Source organism: Drosophila takahashii, chromosome 2L, assembly GCF_030179915.1.
Source record: "Drosophila takahashii strain IR98-3 E-12201 chromosome 2L, DtakHiC1v2, whole genome shotgun sequence".
NCBI lineage: Eukaryota > Metazoa > Arthropoda > Insecta > Diptera > Drosophilidae > Drosophila > Drosophila takahashii.
In genome coordinates, this window is record NC_091678.1 from 26,059,825 (window position 1) to 26,072,418 (window position 12,594).

Below are 12,594 nucleotides of genomic sequence, written 5' to 3' on the forward strand. Positions count from 1 at the left end.
GGCTATTTTTTTGTTATTTTTTGGACTTGTCTTCTGTTGTTGATTTATCCTATAGGAATGCTAATATGTGACATTTTTCTGTACTGAATGCTTCATTCACATGCTAAACTGATAAGTTAAAAGCAAAACATCCAGCAATTGAGAGATAGAGGTAAAGAAATCCGCTTTACAAAACAGTCGGAAAAAATGTCCCGAGCGACATGTCCCGAGCGAATGTGGTTGAAACTGCATAAAAAAAAAACGGCAAAGAATTTTTGAGTAAAACCAAAAGCATTTCACAGCTACATGTTTGAACAACATTCTAAAAAAATCGCATTAAAATATTCCATCAGAATTCGCTTATTTCTGGTGTTGTATGAACTTCCTCGAAATCCACTTCTATTTTTGTCCCGAGCGAATACGGCAGTTTTTTACCGATATCTTAAAAACTAAAAGTGGTACAAAATCAAGATTTTTACCAAAAAATAGAGCTTGGGAAGAGTGAAAAGAAAAGCCCATAATTAAAATTAAAATCCATTGTTTTACAATTTTTTTTCAACTTTAAAGGTGTGGAAATGTCCCGAGCGACATTTTGGAAGTGCCCATATATGTATTCTTGATCAGGGTCACTAGCCGAGTCGATCTTGCCATGTCCGTCTATCCATCTGCCTATCTGTCTGTCCGTCCGTATGAACGCTGAGATCTCGGAACCTATAAAAGCTAGAAAGTTTATTATTACCTAAAAAATATTTTAAATCGGACTATTTATATATCCATCTCCCTCGAACTCCCTTTAGCTGAGTAACGGGTATCTGATAGTCGGGGCACCCGACTATAGCGTTCTCTCTTGTTTTTATGTTAGCTTACTTCAGCAAAGCACATTCATGACTAGACTTGCAAATCCCTCCGTTAATGAACGTTCTGGCAGACCAATTGGTTTGAGCTGAGTTTGGTCCCTTATCCTTGCTCGGGCAACTTTGTCACAGATTCTAGGCCAGCAAAGTTTCAATTTAATTTCATTAGCAATGCAGGGAAAACGACGATTTTGCTGCCTAAATCCAAAGTGGAAATTTGATAAAAATCAGTCTGCCATCGCCAGAACAGAGAGATTGAACTGGTCCCTGCCATTGCAACTAAGTCTCACAGAGCTCTTTGGACACATTTCTAAGCTCAAGCATTGGCACACATAAATATTTACGACTATTAGTTTTTACTCGAAGATCAAAACTTTTTCGATTTACTCTCGAGTCACTTGGACTTGGGCAAATTTGCATATCGATGTGAGCAGCAAGGAAAAAGCCAGAGCGGAGGCGCCAAAAAAAACAATTAAAATAAATTTTACATAAGTCCTGGCACATTGCTATTACTTTGTCTAAATGTTTTCAATATTTTATGCTAAATCTTTGCGAAAACAATTTTGCTGCACGAATTGAGTTGAGGAAAATGCAAATTAAAAGGCAAAAGAGCAGTTCGAGCATGAAGCTTCGACTTGAAGCCTTGTAAATCAAGACCCAAGCCAGGGGAGCGTAGGAAAGATGCTCCACGTATACGGAATACCATCATCATCAGCAGCCCGAAAGGTCCCTAAACCCCGAATGTGTCATGTTGTGTGTATGTAGGCCAGTGCTTGCGCCTGTATATTTATTATTTATGTAGCTCAACTAAACGTTTTGCCGCAGGAATTATGGCATAATATGTCAAAAGGCAAGCCGAGCCCCACGCCTTAAATAACAAGGAAAGACAGCTTCCCTGGTGGGCTCAGCCCAAAGTACGGATACTCTTTCTCCGAAAACGCCAAGGGTTTTTGTAAGCCTCTAATTGGTGACCCAGAACCCACAGTACCCACCGAGCCGGGAGAAAGTATCATATTACAGTTGTCTTATTCACGATACCATCAGGCCCCTAAAAGATACAGCAGCCAAAGCGAAATAAATATCAAGTCGACCTACTCGCAGGGGCAAATCACTTCGTCTTCGTTCCTAAGCCGTCTGGCAGTCCGAAAACTCTATAAATTTTAAAGCCGCTATTAGCCGAGACTTAGCAGCAGTAATAGCAGCAACGGCCCCGGCAACATCTCATAACTGCCAACGGAGGCCGTGGCAAGTGGATTTTTGTTGTCTGGCATGAATTTAAATGTGTTAAACGAGCCGCAGCACCGAAACATCTAGCGGCTGTCCAGTTTTCAGAGCGAGCTCTTAAACTTCCGCGAACGGAAAGCAGAAATCACCTTTAATCATATGATTTGAGGCATTATTTAAGGTGCAAAAAGTTTCCATTTATTGTGTGTGGTATTTTGGAAGAACTTTCCTAGGGTTTGCATGGCCGGGGCGCTGTAAAAGTTTTTCCGTCTCTGTTCCCCCCAAAAGTTGTGAAAGAGCGTAGGCCCCACAAACACCGAAGTCGGCAAAACTTCCCGGCCATTTAAATCATCGCCTGCCAGAAGCAAAAGACGCACAATTGAAAATCGTCTGCACACCTGTACTGCTATAGAATAAGGAAAATAAAATGAATTTACATCTCGATACGCGCACTTGTATAAGAATATAAATGGCGAAAGGAGATGGTGCTTGAGCTTTCCATTAAACGTTTTTTTACTGTCCACACTCTAAAGACTGAGGCTAACCTACGTTACCTATCGGTTGGGGAAATGCACAAAATAAATATTATACAATAAAATTGTAATCAAGAATAAATAGTTAAAGTTAAAGTTAAGAAAATAAAGAATGTAATAAAATTCATATGCTTTTATGGTTGCGATTTCATTTAGTTTTATTTATTGTCAATTCTTTCTTTATGTTTATTTGTTATTTAATAATTAAATAAAAATGTACCAGGTTTGAACTCCTTATCAACATTTCCATTCAAGAGTGATAGCTTATAGAACATTATTAATTTAATTTTTCGCCTAAAAAAGAAGTCCAAAATATTAGTTTCATCACATCACATATCGATCGATAGCTTAGCTTAACTGCAGCAGGACATTCTGATGCTCCAGAAAGGAGGCTCCCATCTCCACATCGCACATATATCGCCAATATATTTTGGAGTATTGGCATAGTCGCAAAGTAATGGCTGGCAATTTGTAGAGCCTACATTCGGGCACTGCCAGACAATGAAATATTCTTTGGCAAACACACGCTCGCACACACGTGGCGCACGTTGGTTTTCGTATATTCCCCTAAGCACCATCATCAGTTGCAAGTGTGAACAATAAATTGTCATCAGCTCGGCTCGACTCGACTTTGCTTTATTTCTTTTCAGTCAGTCTCCGCTCGCCAATTTATGGCGGATTTCAATTTGTGCGGGGCGACGGGCCTTCTTCGACTGCTCACACATACATAAGTATGCTCTACAAATGCGCACACACACACACTTGGAGAAAGCGGAAGTCCTGGAAAAGGAAGTCGAGGAAAACATGTGAAGTTTTCGTTTGTAGCTGACATTTATTGCGCACATGGCACTTGCCATTGATTTTTTATGCGTTTTTGAAGAAGTTCGAAGCACTTGGAGGCCCGAATAAGTGTGCTACAGTTTTTCAATTTCCATCCTATTGTTGTTGCGGCTCCGATTATCAGTTGTTGTGTGACACACTTTGCTTTATGATGTCGGCCATTCTGCGCCCCACTAATGTTGGCTTTTCTGATGTTGCCGAGTGCTTTTTAATACGGTTAACGTTCGCCCGGAAAACTAATAAAAGTTTGTTTTTCTTTGCCCCTCTGGGATGGAAATGGAAATGGCGATTGCGATGGCGATGTCGATAGAGCGCAAAAAACACGAACGCCATTGACAGGCCACGGCAAATAAGATTTACAAAGTTGAAAAGCCTGCAAAAGTAGTTACCTATGAATTTCCTATTATATTTGACTGACATTTCAAAATTGTGTTTTCATCTTGCTTACAAGTTTTTTTGGCACCGGAAGGAAAGACAGGAATTTAGCACAAGCACTTTTTGGTAACCGAACTTCAATTTCTTGGAGCTAAATGAAAGACAACTGGCAGTTCGTAGGCTGAAAATCCTTAACCCTTAAAACTTAATAATCAATTTAATTTTGATATGCTACTGTTTCATTTTTTCTTCTCTTTTATTTGCTTCTAAAACGATCTAAAGAATATCCAATTAAGCCCTTAACTTTTGACACCAAAAACTAAAGTAATCGCCTTTCAGAAGCTCAGAACGTCCCCTCATCATTCTCAATCCCGCCAATTTGCATTTTCCTCGTTTTTGGTGTCTCGCTCAACTAATATAAATGTATGGGCACAAGAGCGCACAGTGCGACGCAGACACGAAAGGCGAATGGAAATCAACTGGGGGCAGTCATTATGGCGGCTTTCACTTTCGCTAATGTGTTATGAGAGGCGAAAGTAGAAAGTAGAAGACGCAGCCAGCCGTTTTCCGAGGGCGCAGTTCTTTGCTCGGAGGCGTGGAGAAGTGGGCTGAGTGCCAGTTAGAGTGTGTTTAAGCAAATAGGTCGGCACACACAAACCCCCACCCCACCCCATCTCCATGCAAAGCCACTGAAACACACACACAGCCTCACTTAAACGCGCCGCAGCTTACATTGTAATCTGAAGAACGGAAAACCCACAAAAAAAGACGAAAAGTCGCACTTTCAGGCTGTCAATCTTCAAACACCCTTTCCTTCTGAAATGTCTTTAAAAAGATTGCAGAGCATTTTATAAAACAAGTATAATATTTCTAATCTAATTAATCAAATACTCAATCCATTAAATTTTGAAAATTAAAAAATAAGTGTACTTGGATATCTTCCTTTTATTTACGTAGCCAACTTGAAGAAGTGTTCTGAATACCCAATACGCTTTCGACAATCTAAGAACTTTAATGAAATTCCACAGTGGAATTCTCTTTGAAACTTTATTAAATTATCTAAAAATTAGCCTATTTTCAGCATTATATTTTAATTCTTATCAAAATAAATAATTTTTTTTTTTTAGCGTTTTGTAGTGATTTGGCTCACGTAGCATTATGAAGATTTACAGAGATAACAGAAATAAATAATTACGATAACAAAAATCATTTATGGAAACAAATTGAGGTCCAATAAAAATCATTAAACATTTTGCAAACTTCTTTCTAGGCTTATAATTAGCATATCTAAAGAGTCCACTGTACTTGTAGTTTTGAGTGGGCAATGCAAAAGTCAAAGCAAGAATTAAAGTCGAGCTTAAGGCAAAGGCAGATGAATTTTTTGGGCGAGGGACCCGAAGGGGGCTGCTTCTTCCCCTCGGATCTCCACATCCGCTGGGGATAAAAGTCATATAAGCGGGGCCCAACTCACACATATGCATGGGCATACACACTTGTATTTAATCAGATGCGCATACATACATATTTGAGTGAGCATCTCGGGTGTGTGTAGTTCCTGTGTGTGTGCGCGAGTGAATTTTTGTCGTATTTACACTTATTTCATTTCGCCCAACGCTTTGTTTACTATTTGCCTTTGGTGCGGGGAAGGGGGCACATCTTTTCTCTGACGTAAAATTTGTTTTCCCTCTGCCGGCGCTCAGGCTTTTTCTTTGGCGCCACGGAGCGTATGAGTGATTAAAAGTTTTAGCATTAAGCAAATTGCGTCTAAGCCTGGTCTTTGCCGCTTTTCTTTTTTCTTCCTTTTTTCCACTGCCTCTGGTGCCGAATCCGTGTCGATGTTATGCTAATTATATCACGCCTCAATAAACAGCTGACAAGGAAACGTGCCAGGCCAATCAACAGAGATTCGACTTCGCCAATCTGCTGTATTATTTTTGGTTTCCGGCTGCCTTTGGCGCAAGTCCTGGATTCGATTCTTGGCATTTCAAGTCGCCCATACTGCCTCCAATTATTATGCAACAAACAAATCTCATTTTTCCCCTTCGGCAGCTGTCGACTACAAGTTTCGCTTTAGCTGGCTGATAATGCCTGGGCAGCCCAAAAAGTTTTTAATCGATGAAAGTTTTCCCGAGCCAACATCTTGAGATTCGGCCACATTGATTTACGTGATTGAACTCTAACTTTAACCCAATTGACAACCACAGCTGCTCTCGTACATTTATCAAACACTTCGATGGGATTGGTCCTAATAGGTTCATACTCTTTGCTGCGCGAAATAAGTCCTAATATGTATTGATTAAAATAAAATATAGTTCCTCGTATAGGACCTAAAAGGAAAATATTCTTTATATTAATTTATTTTTGTTCTGAACGAGATAGATAAAAATAGTCCTATATACTTGTATAGAAATACATCAATGACTTTATTATCTCCTTGGTATTAACCATATTACAGAAACAACTATGTAGATTTCTTTCATAATTTACTTACGCAGACATATGCATATGTTAATAGCATGCCAATCCAAAACAGACCTACTAACTTTTATCTGATGTGTCATATAAATTTACTGATGATTCAGGGACAGGCATTCAAGTGGCATGTAATAATTATTAGGCACACGAACAGACACACACCCGAGTAAAAGGATAAATCGGAGTCCCCGAGGAAGATAAGCGGAGGCACACCCGCACACTGTGGCAAAAGCCATAAATAATAATTAAATGCGTGACTAATTACTTGTGTAATATTGCTATTATTAGGGCCGAGACAAAGCCGCAGAATATGTAGAAAACTGACAAAAGAAGGCATACCCATTGCCCATTAGGCGTAAGACGTTAGACGCTAGACATTAGACACTCCCACACTTGCAGACGGACGGGCGTAATGAGCTGGCAATATGTCGTGTTATCGCCAGAAAAGGAGTTGAAATTCCACTCCTAGAGGCGCTGAATGAGTTGTCTTGACGATGATTAAGTTGACATCGACTGTCGACTTTGCTTTGGTGCACTGAAATGGGCGAAATCGCAGATGGGAGCACAAACAACTCGTGTCGTGTTTACCTCGAGGCCTCTAATGAGCCCTGATTTATTTCATTTCCTTTCCATGTCATCAGGACTCGGCGGCAAGGACACATGGCGTCGGTGGCAGCTTATTGAGTTCGTTGCTGTCAATTTTGGATGCCATCGGCGTGAGTGACTGCAACAATTTAGCTTCTACTTCAGCGACTAATAAACCCAAAATTACTTAATTAGGAGCATTTAAATTTACTCCAAGTGTTTGTGTGCCGTAGGACTTGTGACATAAAACACACAAATGCTTTTGGTTACCTCAGATAGTATCGGTATAATTTCCATATAAAAAAGTGGTTTGAAAGGTTTGGAATATAAGTTCCTAGCCCCATTCAATATCATTTGCATGTAAAACGATCCAAACATCTTATTTCAATATAAAATTGTATTTTAAACGTAATCAACCAAATAAATGGTTATAAAACGCATATATAAAACATAGAAACAAATATGTGGAATGATAACATAAGTGTGGAAATAACCATTTTATAACATTGACAATACTACGTTATGCTACTACATACTACAAAATCAATAAACATAAGTTTCATTTAAATTATGGAATTCATCCGATCCAGCCTAGTAATATTCAGTTCGCTCTTTTTAGCTCTTCTCTCTTCTTACCTCCTAACCCTATTCGCATTTTTCTCAGTGTCTACCGGAAAAGAAATAAATAAACAAACTGTAAATTTCATAGAGAATCGAAGTTTTATGAGTTCGACATTCCACTTTTTCATTTTTTCTCGACTGGCATTCCCAATATTCATTCCTGTTTATTTGTCTAAGCGCCATTCGATGCTATGGTTTTATTTCCGGATCTGTTTACACTTGCTGGCTTGTATTTCACGTGGCGCTATATCTTCTTTATTTACTTTTTCACTGCAGCAGCTTGAGCATAAAGCTCGTTTATGGTGGCTTTTCCAACTTTTGTTTGGCGTTCTTTGGTCGCCCATTGCGAAAAATCAAAAATTTTACCGAATAAACATATTTTTTGTGTGTGCCCAATTTGATTCTGATTTATGGCTAACATGCGCTTAGCTTGTATTTGTTTATATTCGCGGGAAGATGACAAATGAATTTTAGAAATTCTAAGAACAATCAACCAAATCGAAATGGAGTCTAAGAAAGAATATATTGGCTTACATGGGAACTCCAAAGGCGCAGAAGATAGTTTCTTAAAAACAACTCCATATTTCTAGAAAAACGGCTTAGTTTAAACAGTTTTTACTTTTCAGAGCCAATTAAATTAGTACTTTTCAAATAAAGCGCTTTTAATTTTTTTCAATTCCGAAATAATAGTTTCCCCTAAATCGTAGTTTTATTTCTGGTTGTAATCCAAAGACTTCATTTGCAGTACACTTGCCAGCTGAGTAAGCATTTCTGCCTTGATTACGTGTCAAAACGCTACACTTCTAGCGCGACATCGATGAGTGGTTACGAAAATAAACAATCTGCAGGCCCAGATAGGAAGCCTTGGGACAGGGGCTGGGATGTGGGTGGGATGGGGTGGGGGTCGGAACGAATTCACTCACACTATGCATAATGTAAACAAATTGCAGGCCAATAAATGGTGACGAGCCCGAAGCTCCGACAGCAAAGACAGTTCGCCTCAGACCTCCAACGAATCCGTTTGCCAAGCTGGAATCAGCGCCATGGATAACTTCAAGTACGCGGTCGAGTTTGCCCACGATGAGAATCTGCTGAAGAGTCATGGGAATGTGGTAAGCCCAGATCCGATTAATGATATTTGAAGGTAACTCCGTTCCTTCCCCTAGTCCCACCTGTCGGAATTCCTGGCCTTGCTCACCCTAAAGTCATCCGGAGAACCCAATGAAGACTTCCATACTTTACACGATAAACTACAGCAGCTCAAACGTGAGGCGGACCTACTAGACAAGAATATTAATTCACCCGACTATTACACCAAGAAGGAGGAATTAATCTTCAAGGTCGTGTGCGAAATTAAGGGTATTGACCATGACGAGTGGCTTAGAGATGAAAAGGGATTCGTGGACGCCGTCTCACTTGGCAATTTTCTAGAGGACGAATTTATCTGCGATGGCGTTTGACAAATCACCCCTTGACTTTAAGCATATAGATCGAAGCTTTTGTTTATTTTAATAAACATATATATTTTGGAATCAATTTCTTACCTAAAACTGAAACGCTAGGACTTGCGGTTACCTGAATTAGCTGAAGAAACGCAAATCCTCAAATTAAATCAGCTCATCACTGGCTTACCTTTCTGTCGGCTTTTTCTTAAGCACTCCCTTTTTCCTTAAGCCACCAGCTCAGCCCCAGGTGCTGCACAAATTGTCCTGGTTTAGTCAACAATTAATGTTTATCTGGCAAAACATTTTAATTTAGGTTATTGCTCCAATCGCCCCACATTCGCCCTCGTTAGTTAACCCAAATTCAAATAAGAGAAGCCCAAAAAGACGACGATGTGATTGTGCATGCGGGTTGGGCCGCCTTTCATACCTTGTCCTGATATTAATTTAAACTAATGCCACAAGACAAAACACAAACAAGCACAAACACCCGGCCAAACAAAAGGAAGCAACCGAAGCATTCAAATCCGAGACGTGTAATTTGCCAGGAAAGTAGGGTAGGGAAATGGGGTGAGTGCTGGTCGGGTTGGCGGGTTTTCGGGGGTCGGGATGTGTGTCCCGACGACAAAGTGACTTAACATGTCAGCCCGCCCGTCTGATTATTCCGTTGACAGTGAGAATATTCCAGAGCAGAACGATTATTTGCTAACATCGATGGGCGGGGCTCATCAATGTCTTTGCCAAGTCAATTTAGAACTACATTGAGCGAAATTCCTCTGTCTCTTTTTAAAATAAAAATCTCAAATAACGACTATTAACGTTCCCTGGTTTCTATGCACTTTATAGACATGAACAAATAACAGTTAATTTGCTTTCAAGAATTGTTGACATGCACATACTTTGTGGACAAGAGTAAAAATAACGTTATTTTTGACGATTAAAACAAAAAATCACAGTAGTATATTTTTTAGAGTTAGTTTCTTTTTGACCATTAAACTCTAAATTCTTCGATGGGCCCATTTTTCTCTTCCGTATGTTTAACTTAAAGGAGGATTAGTAGAATCTTGAAAATGTATGGACACAAAAAAACTACGCCGCAATCAAATCTATATGCGCATGGTAAATTTATGGCATCTCGTTTTTGGGAGAAAGAAAGAGAGCAATAAGCAATATGGGGACTTAAATTACGTGAGTGGAAGAGAGAATATTCGAGCATATCAAGTCAAAATTAATACCACATAACATCAAATCGACCATCTATTTATATCAAGTTTTTGCATGTGAGTTCCGAGATTAAAGCATATTATAAACTTGACATGCGAGCGATAAAACTTGCTTTAAGGTAACAGTCTTTAATTAAGTACACATTTTTTTTTTAAAGATAATTATATTTATTTTTTTCCAAAATATTTTCCGCGGTGTATTTGGTCATGCGGGCTTAGCAACCTTTGGTGATTTGGCAGTCAAACATGATAAGGTGAAAAGTGAGTTTTTCTTCGTTGAAATTACTGTAAACTGACAGACAGACGGAAGCGGCCTTAAGATGTCTAGGAAATTAGCCACTAAATTAGATTCCCTACTTCATTACCATTAGTTAAGCTTGCATGCCTTACGCATTTCAATGAACTTGTGGCCGAAGGAATTTCCTCTTATTTAATTAAGCCACCTCTCTGGCTGCAAAGGCAGCCTGTCCCACATTCATTTCTGTAGCACATAAATTGCGATCGAATTTTAAGCAAATAAATGTAGAGCAGCATCTTAAACGTTAGGGCTCTGTGACGTTCGAAATTAATTTTCCCTTCGAACTCCTTGTGCTGGCGACCGCACTCGTCGGGTGTCTGCTGCGGATAAGCCGTGTAATTAAGCAAAATTCGCCGTCATTTGGTTAGCGATTTTAGGTGCGTGCGTGGCACTCGAGGCCCCAGCGTATTAATAACGTCAAAGTGTTGCGCATGGAAATTTATTAAGATGCCGACACCGTCAACGGCAGGCAGCCACTTCTCGTCGACCTCGTCCCCATTTTCCCGTTCCCGTTCCACGGTTTTTCCGCCCCTCCGTCAGCTGTCGCCGTCTAGTGGAAATTCAGCTCGGCTCCAACCCGTTTCCCCAAACTCAAGCGCCAACAGCTTTGGAGGCCATTGCGCCTGACGGCTTCGCGTCCATAATTTGGGTAATTTATTAACAACACGCAGTATGCGAAATATTTAAAGTTCCGCTTTTGGGAATGCTTCAGGAAAATTGGAGCTAGGAAAGGAGAAAATAGAGAAATATTTCTTGTTTTCTAAAATTTTCTTAAAGTTATCCCAGTCGAACCTAAGCCATTATTTCTGCGTTCCACCGGCAAAACAAACTGATATACATTACTCTCCATTAAAAAGCAAAGTCAATGCGAAAAAGGCTTTTTTGATATCTGTTCTGTGAAAATCTGGACGCGCCACAGATGCACGACTGTAAAATATTTTATGGCGTACATTTGGGTGCAATACAGAAAGCGATCTGAAACTCTGCTGCTGACTAGTGTCCTTCGGCCTTAACTGTTGACCAAACGGCTCTAAAACTTTTACGCCAATAAGTCACCAGGCGAACGTAAGGGGTGAGTTCGGGCAAAAAGCTCAAAAGACGGAATGATGCGAGCCATAAAACTGTCCAAAAGTCGCAGTCGAGGTTCTTTGAAGAATGGCAGGACGTGTGTGTCCTGGTGTACTTAAATAAATAAATTTCATGGCAAAGGAGCACAACAATCGCCGCGTGAAAGCAGCCCCTAAATCATACATTTAAAACTAGCCCCAACGCGCATAGTAAAAAAAATAATTATTTAATTATTTTATTACTTTAAGCCGCATTACAAATGAATAGAAAGCACGCGCCAACAATTAACAATATAAACAAAACAAAAAAACGACAATTGCACCAGTCCGCTTACATAAAAAACACAAAAGGCGAGTCAACATCCGTTTACTTACTATACTTAAGTGGGGAAACAACCAGCTAAAAGGGCATCTGGCACTGACAGAAAGAAAAGAGGGCCAATTTTATGAGGCTTAGATTTGTTAGACTTTTTGAATGCTTTGGGACTTTACATTCTTAATTAAAATCCTAAAAAATGTATTGGTAAAATGTACAAAAAAAGACTAATTTCTAATAACATTTTATGAAAATATTTTCTTTTAAAAAATCCTAAATTTATTACATTATCCCCCATAAAAGGGGATGATAGTTATAATATTTATTTAATACAAATTAAATCTTTCGCTGAGGACATGAAATATATTTTTTTGTACTAAATAATAATAATTATTTTTCCAAAGAGTATATCAATCGTAGCTCATTTTCTGCACTCTATCCAGAAGCTGCTGCAGATCTTAAGTGATTATTTCAGACTTGGCAGTGTGCTTAGCTGGTCTGTTTGTTAAATGTCACAGTTGCGCTACCAAAAGGCGTCGCCGCAATTACCCAGCCATGAACGCAAACATGAACACAAAGCCAGAGCTAGAGAGTGGGTCTGTGAGTGCTCGCATACTTTTTACCCGCACTGTACTGTGTTTGCCTATTATGCCATGGAGGAGAAGTCATCGCATGGCTCTATTTCTATTTCAGCAGCAGCTCGACAACTGCGGAGCAGGGGAATCGGGAATGGCAATACGAGCACTGAGCAACTGTGTGTGA

At 39.6% G+C, this 12,594-nt stretch overlaps 3 protein-coding genes and 1 long non-coding RNA gene across 8 annotated transcripts in view; 2 read left to right on the forward strand and 2 right to left on the reverse strand.

The window, feature by feature from the left end:
* Positions 1-12,594, reverse strand: part of dpr2 (defective proboscis extension response 2) — a 57,323-nt gene that overhangs the window by 24,944 nt on the left and 19,785 nt on the right. Inside the window, exon 1 of one of the 5 annotated variants that reach the window (XM_070211836.1) lies at positions 8,021-8,319. The exons of the other annotated variants lie outside the window; for them this stretch is intronic. The gene's annotated coding sequence lies outside the window, so the exon portion shown is untranslated. Of the gene's footprint in view, positions 1-8,020; positions 8,320-12,594 lie in introns of those variants that run through there. 5 annotated transcript variants of the gene reach the window in all.
* LOC138912049 (uncharacterized) overlaps positions 1-12,594 on the forward strand; it is a 43,228-nt gene that overhangs the window by 14,329 nt on the left and 16,305 nt on the right. The window lies entirely within an intron of this gene.
* LOC138912050 (uncharacterized) lies at positions 3,148-7,100 on the reverse strand. Its single transcript, XR_011417698.1, has 3 exons — positions 6,869-7,100; positions 3,879-6,815; positions 3,148-3,819 (listed from the first exon to the last, which is right to left on the reverse strand). It is a non-coding gene; the product is annotated as an uncharacterized lncRNA (long non-coding RNA).
* On the forward strand, positions 3,835-9,018 carry LOC108056262 (uncharacterized). Its single transcript, XM_017139989.3, has 3 exons — positions 3,835-3,931; positions 8,437-8,598; positions 8,653-9,018. The coding sequence occupies exons 2-3, from the start codon at positions 8,530-8,532 to the stop codon at positions 8,944-8,946; spliced, it is 363 nt and encodes a 120-aa protein (XP_016995478.2). The 5' UTR covers positions 3,835-3,931; positions 8,437-8,529; the 3' UTR covers positions 8,947-9,018.

Bases quoted from the DNA above. Each gene is read 5' to 3' on its own strand.
- LOC108056262 (XM_017139989.3), top strand. From the start codon at position 8,530: ATGGATAACTTCAAGTACGCGGTCGAGTTTGCCCACGATGAGAATCTG. The intron at 8,599-8,652 runs GTAAGCCCAGAT...TCCTTCCCCTAG, and splicing joins TGAAGAGTCATGGGAATGTG to TCCCACCTGTCGGAATTCCT.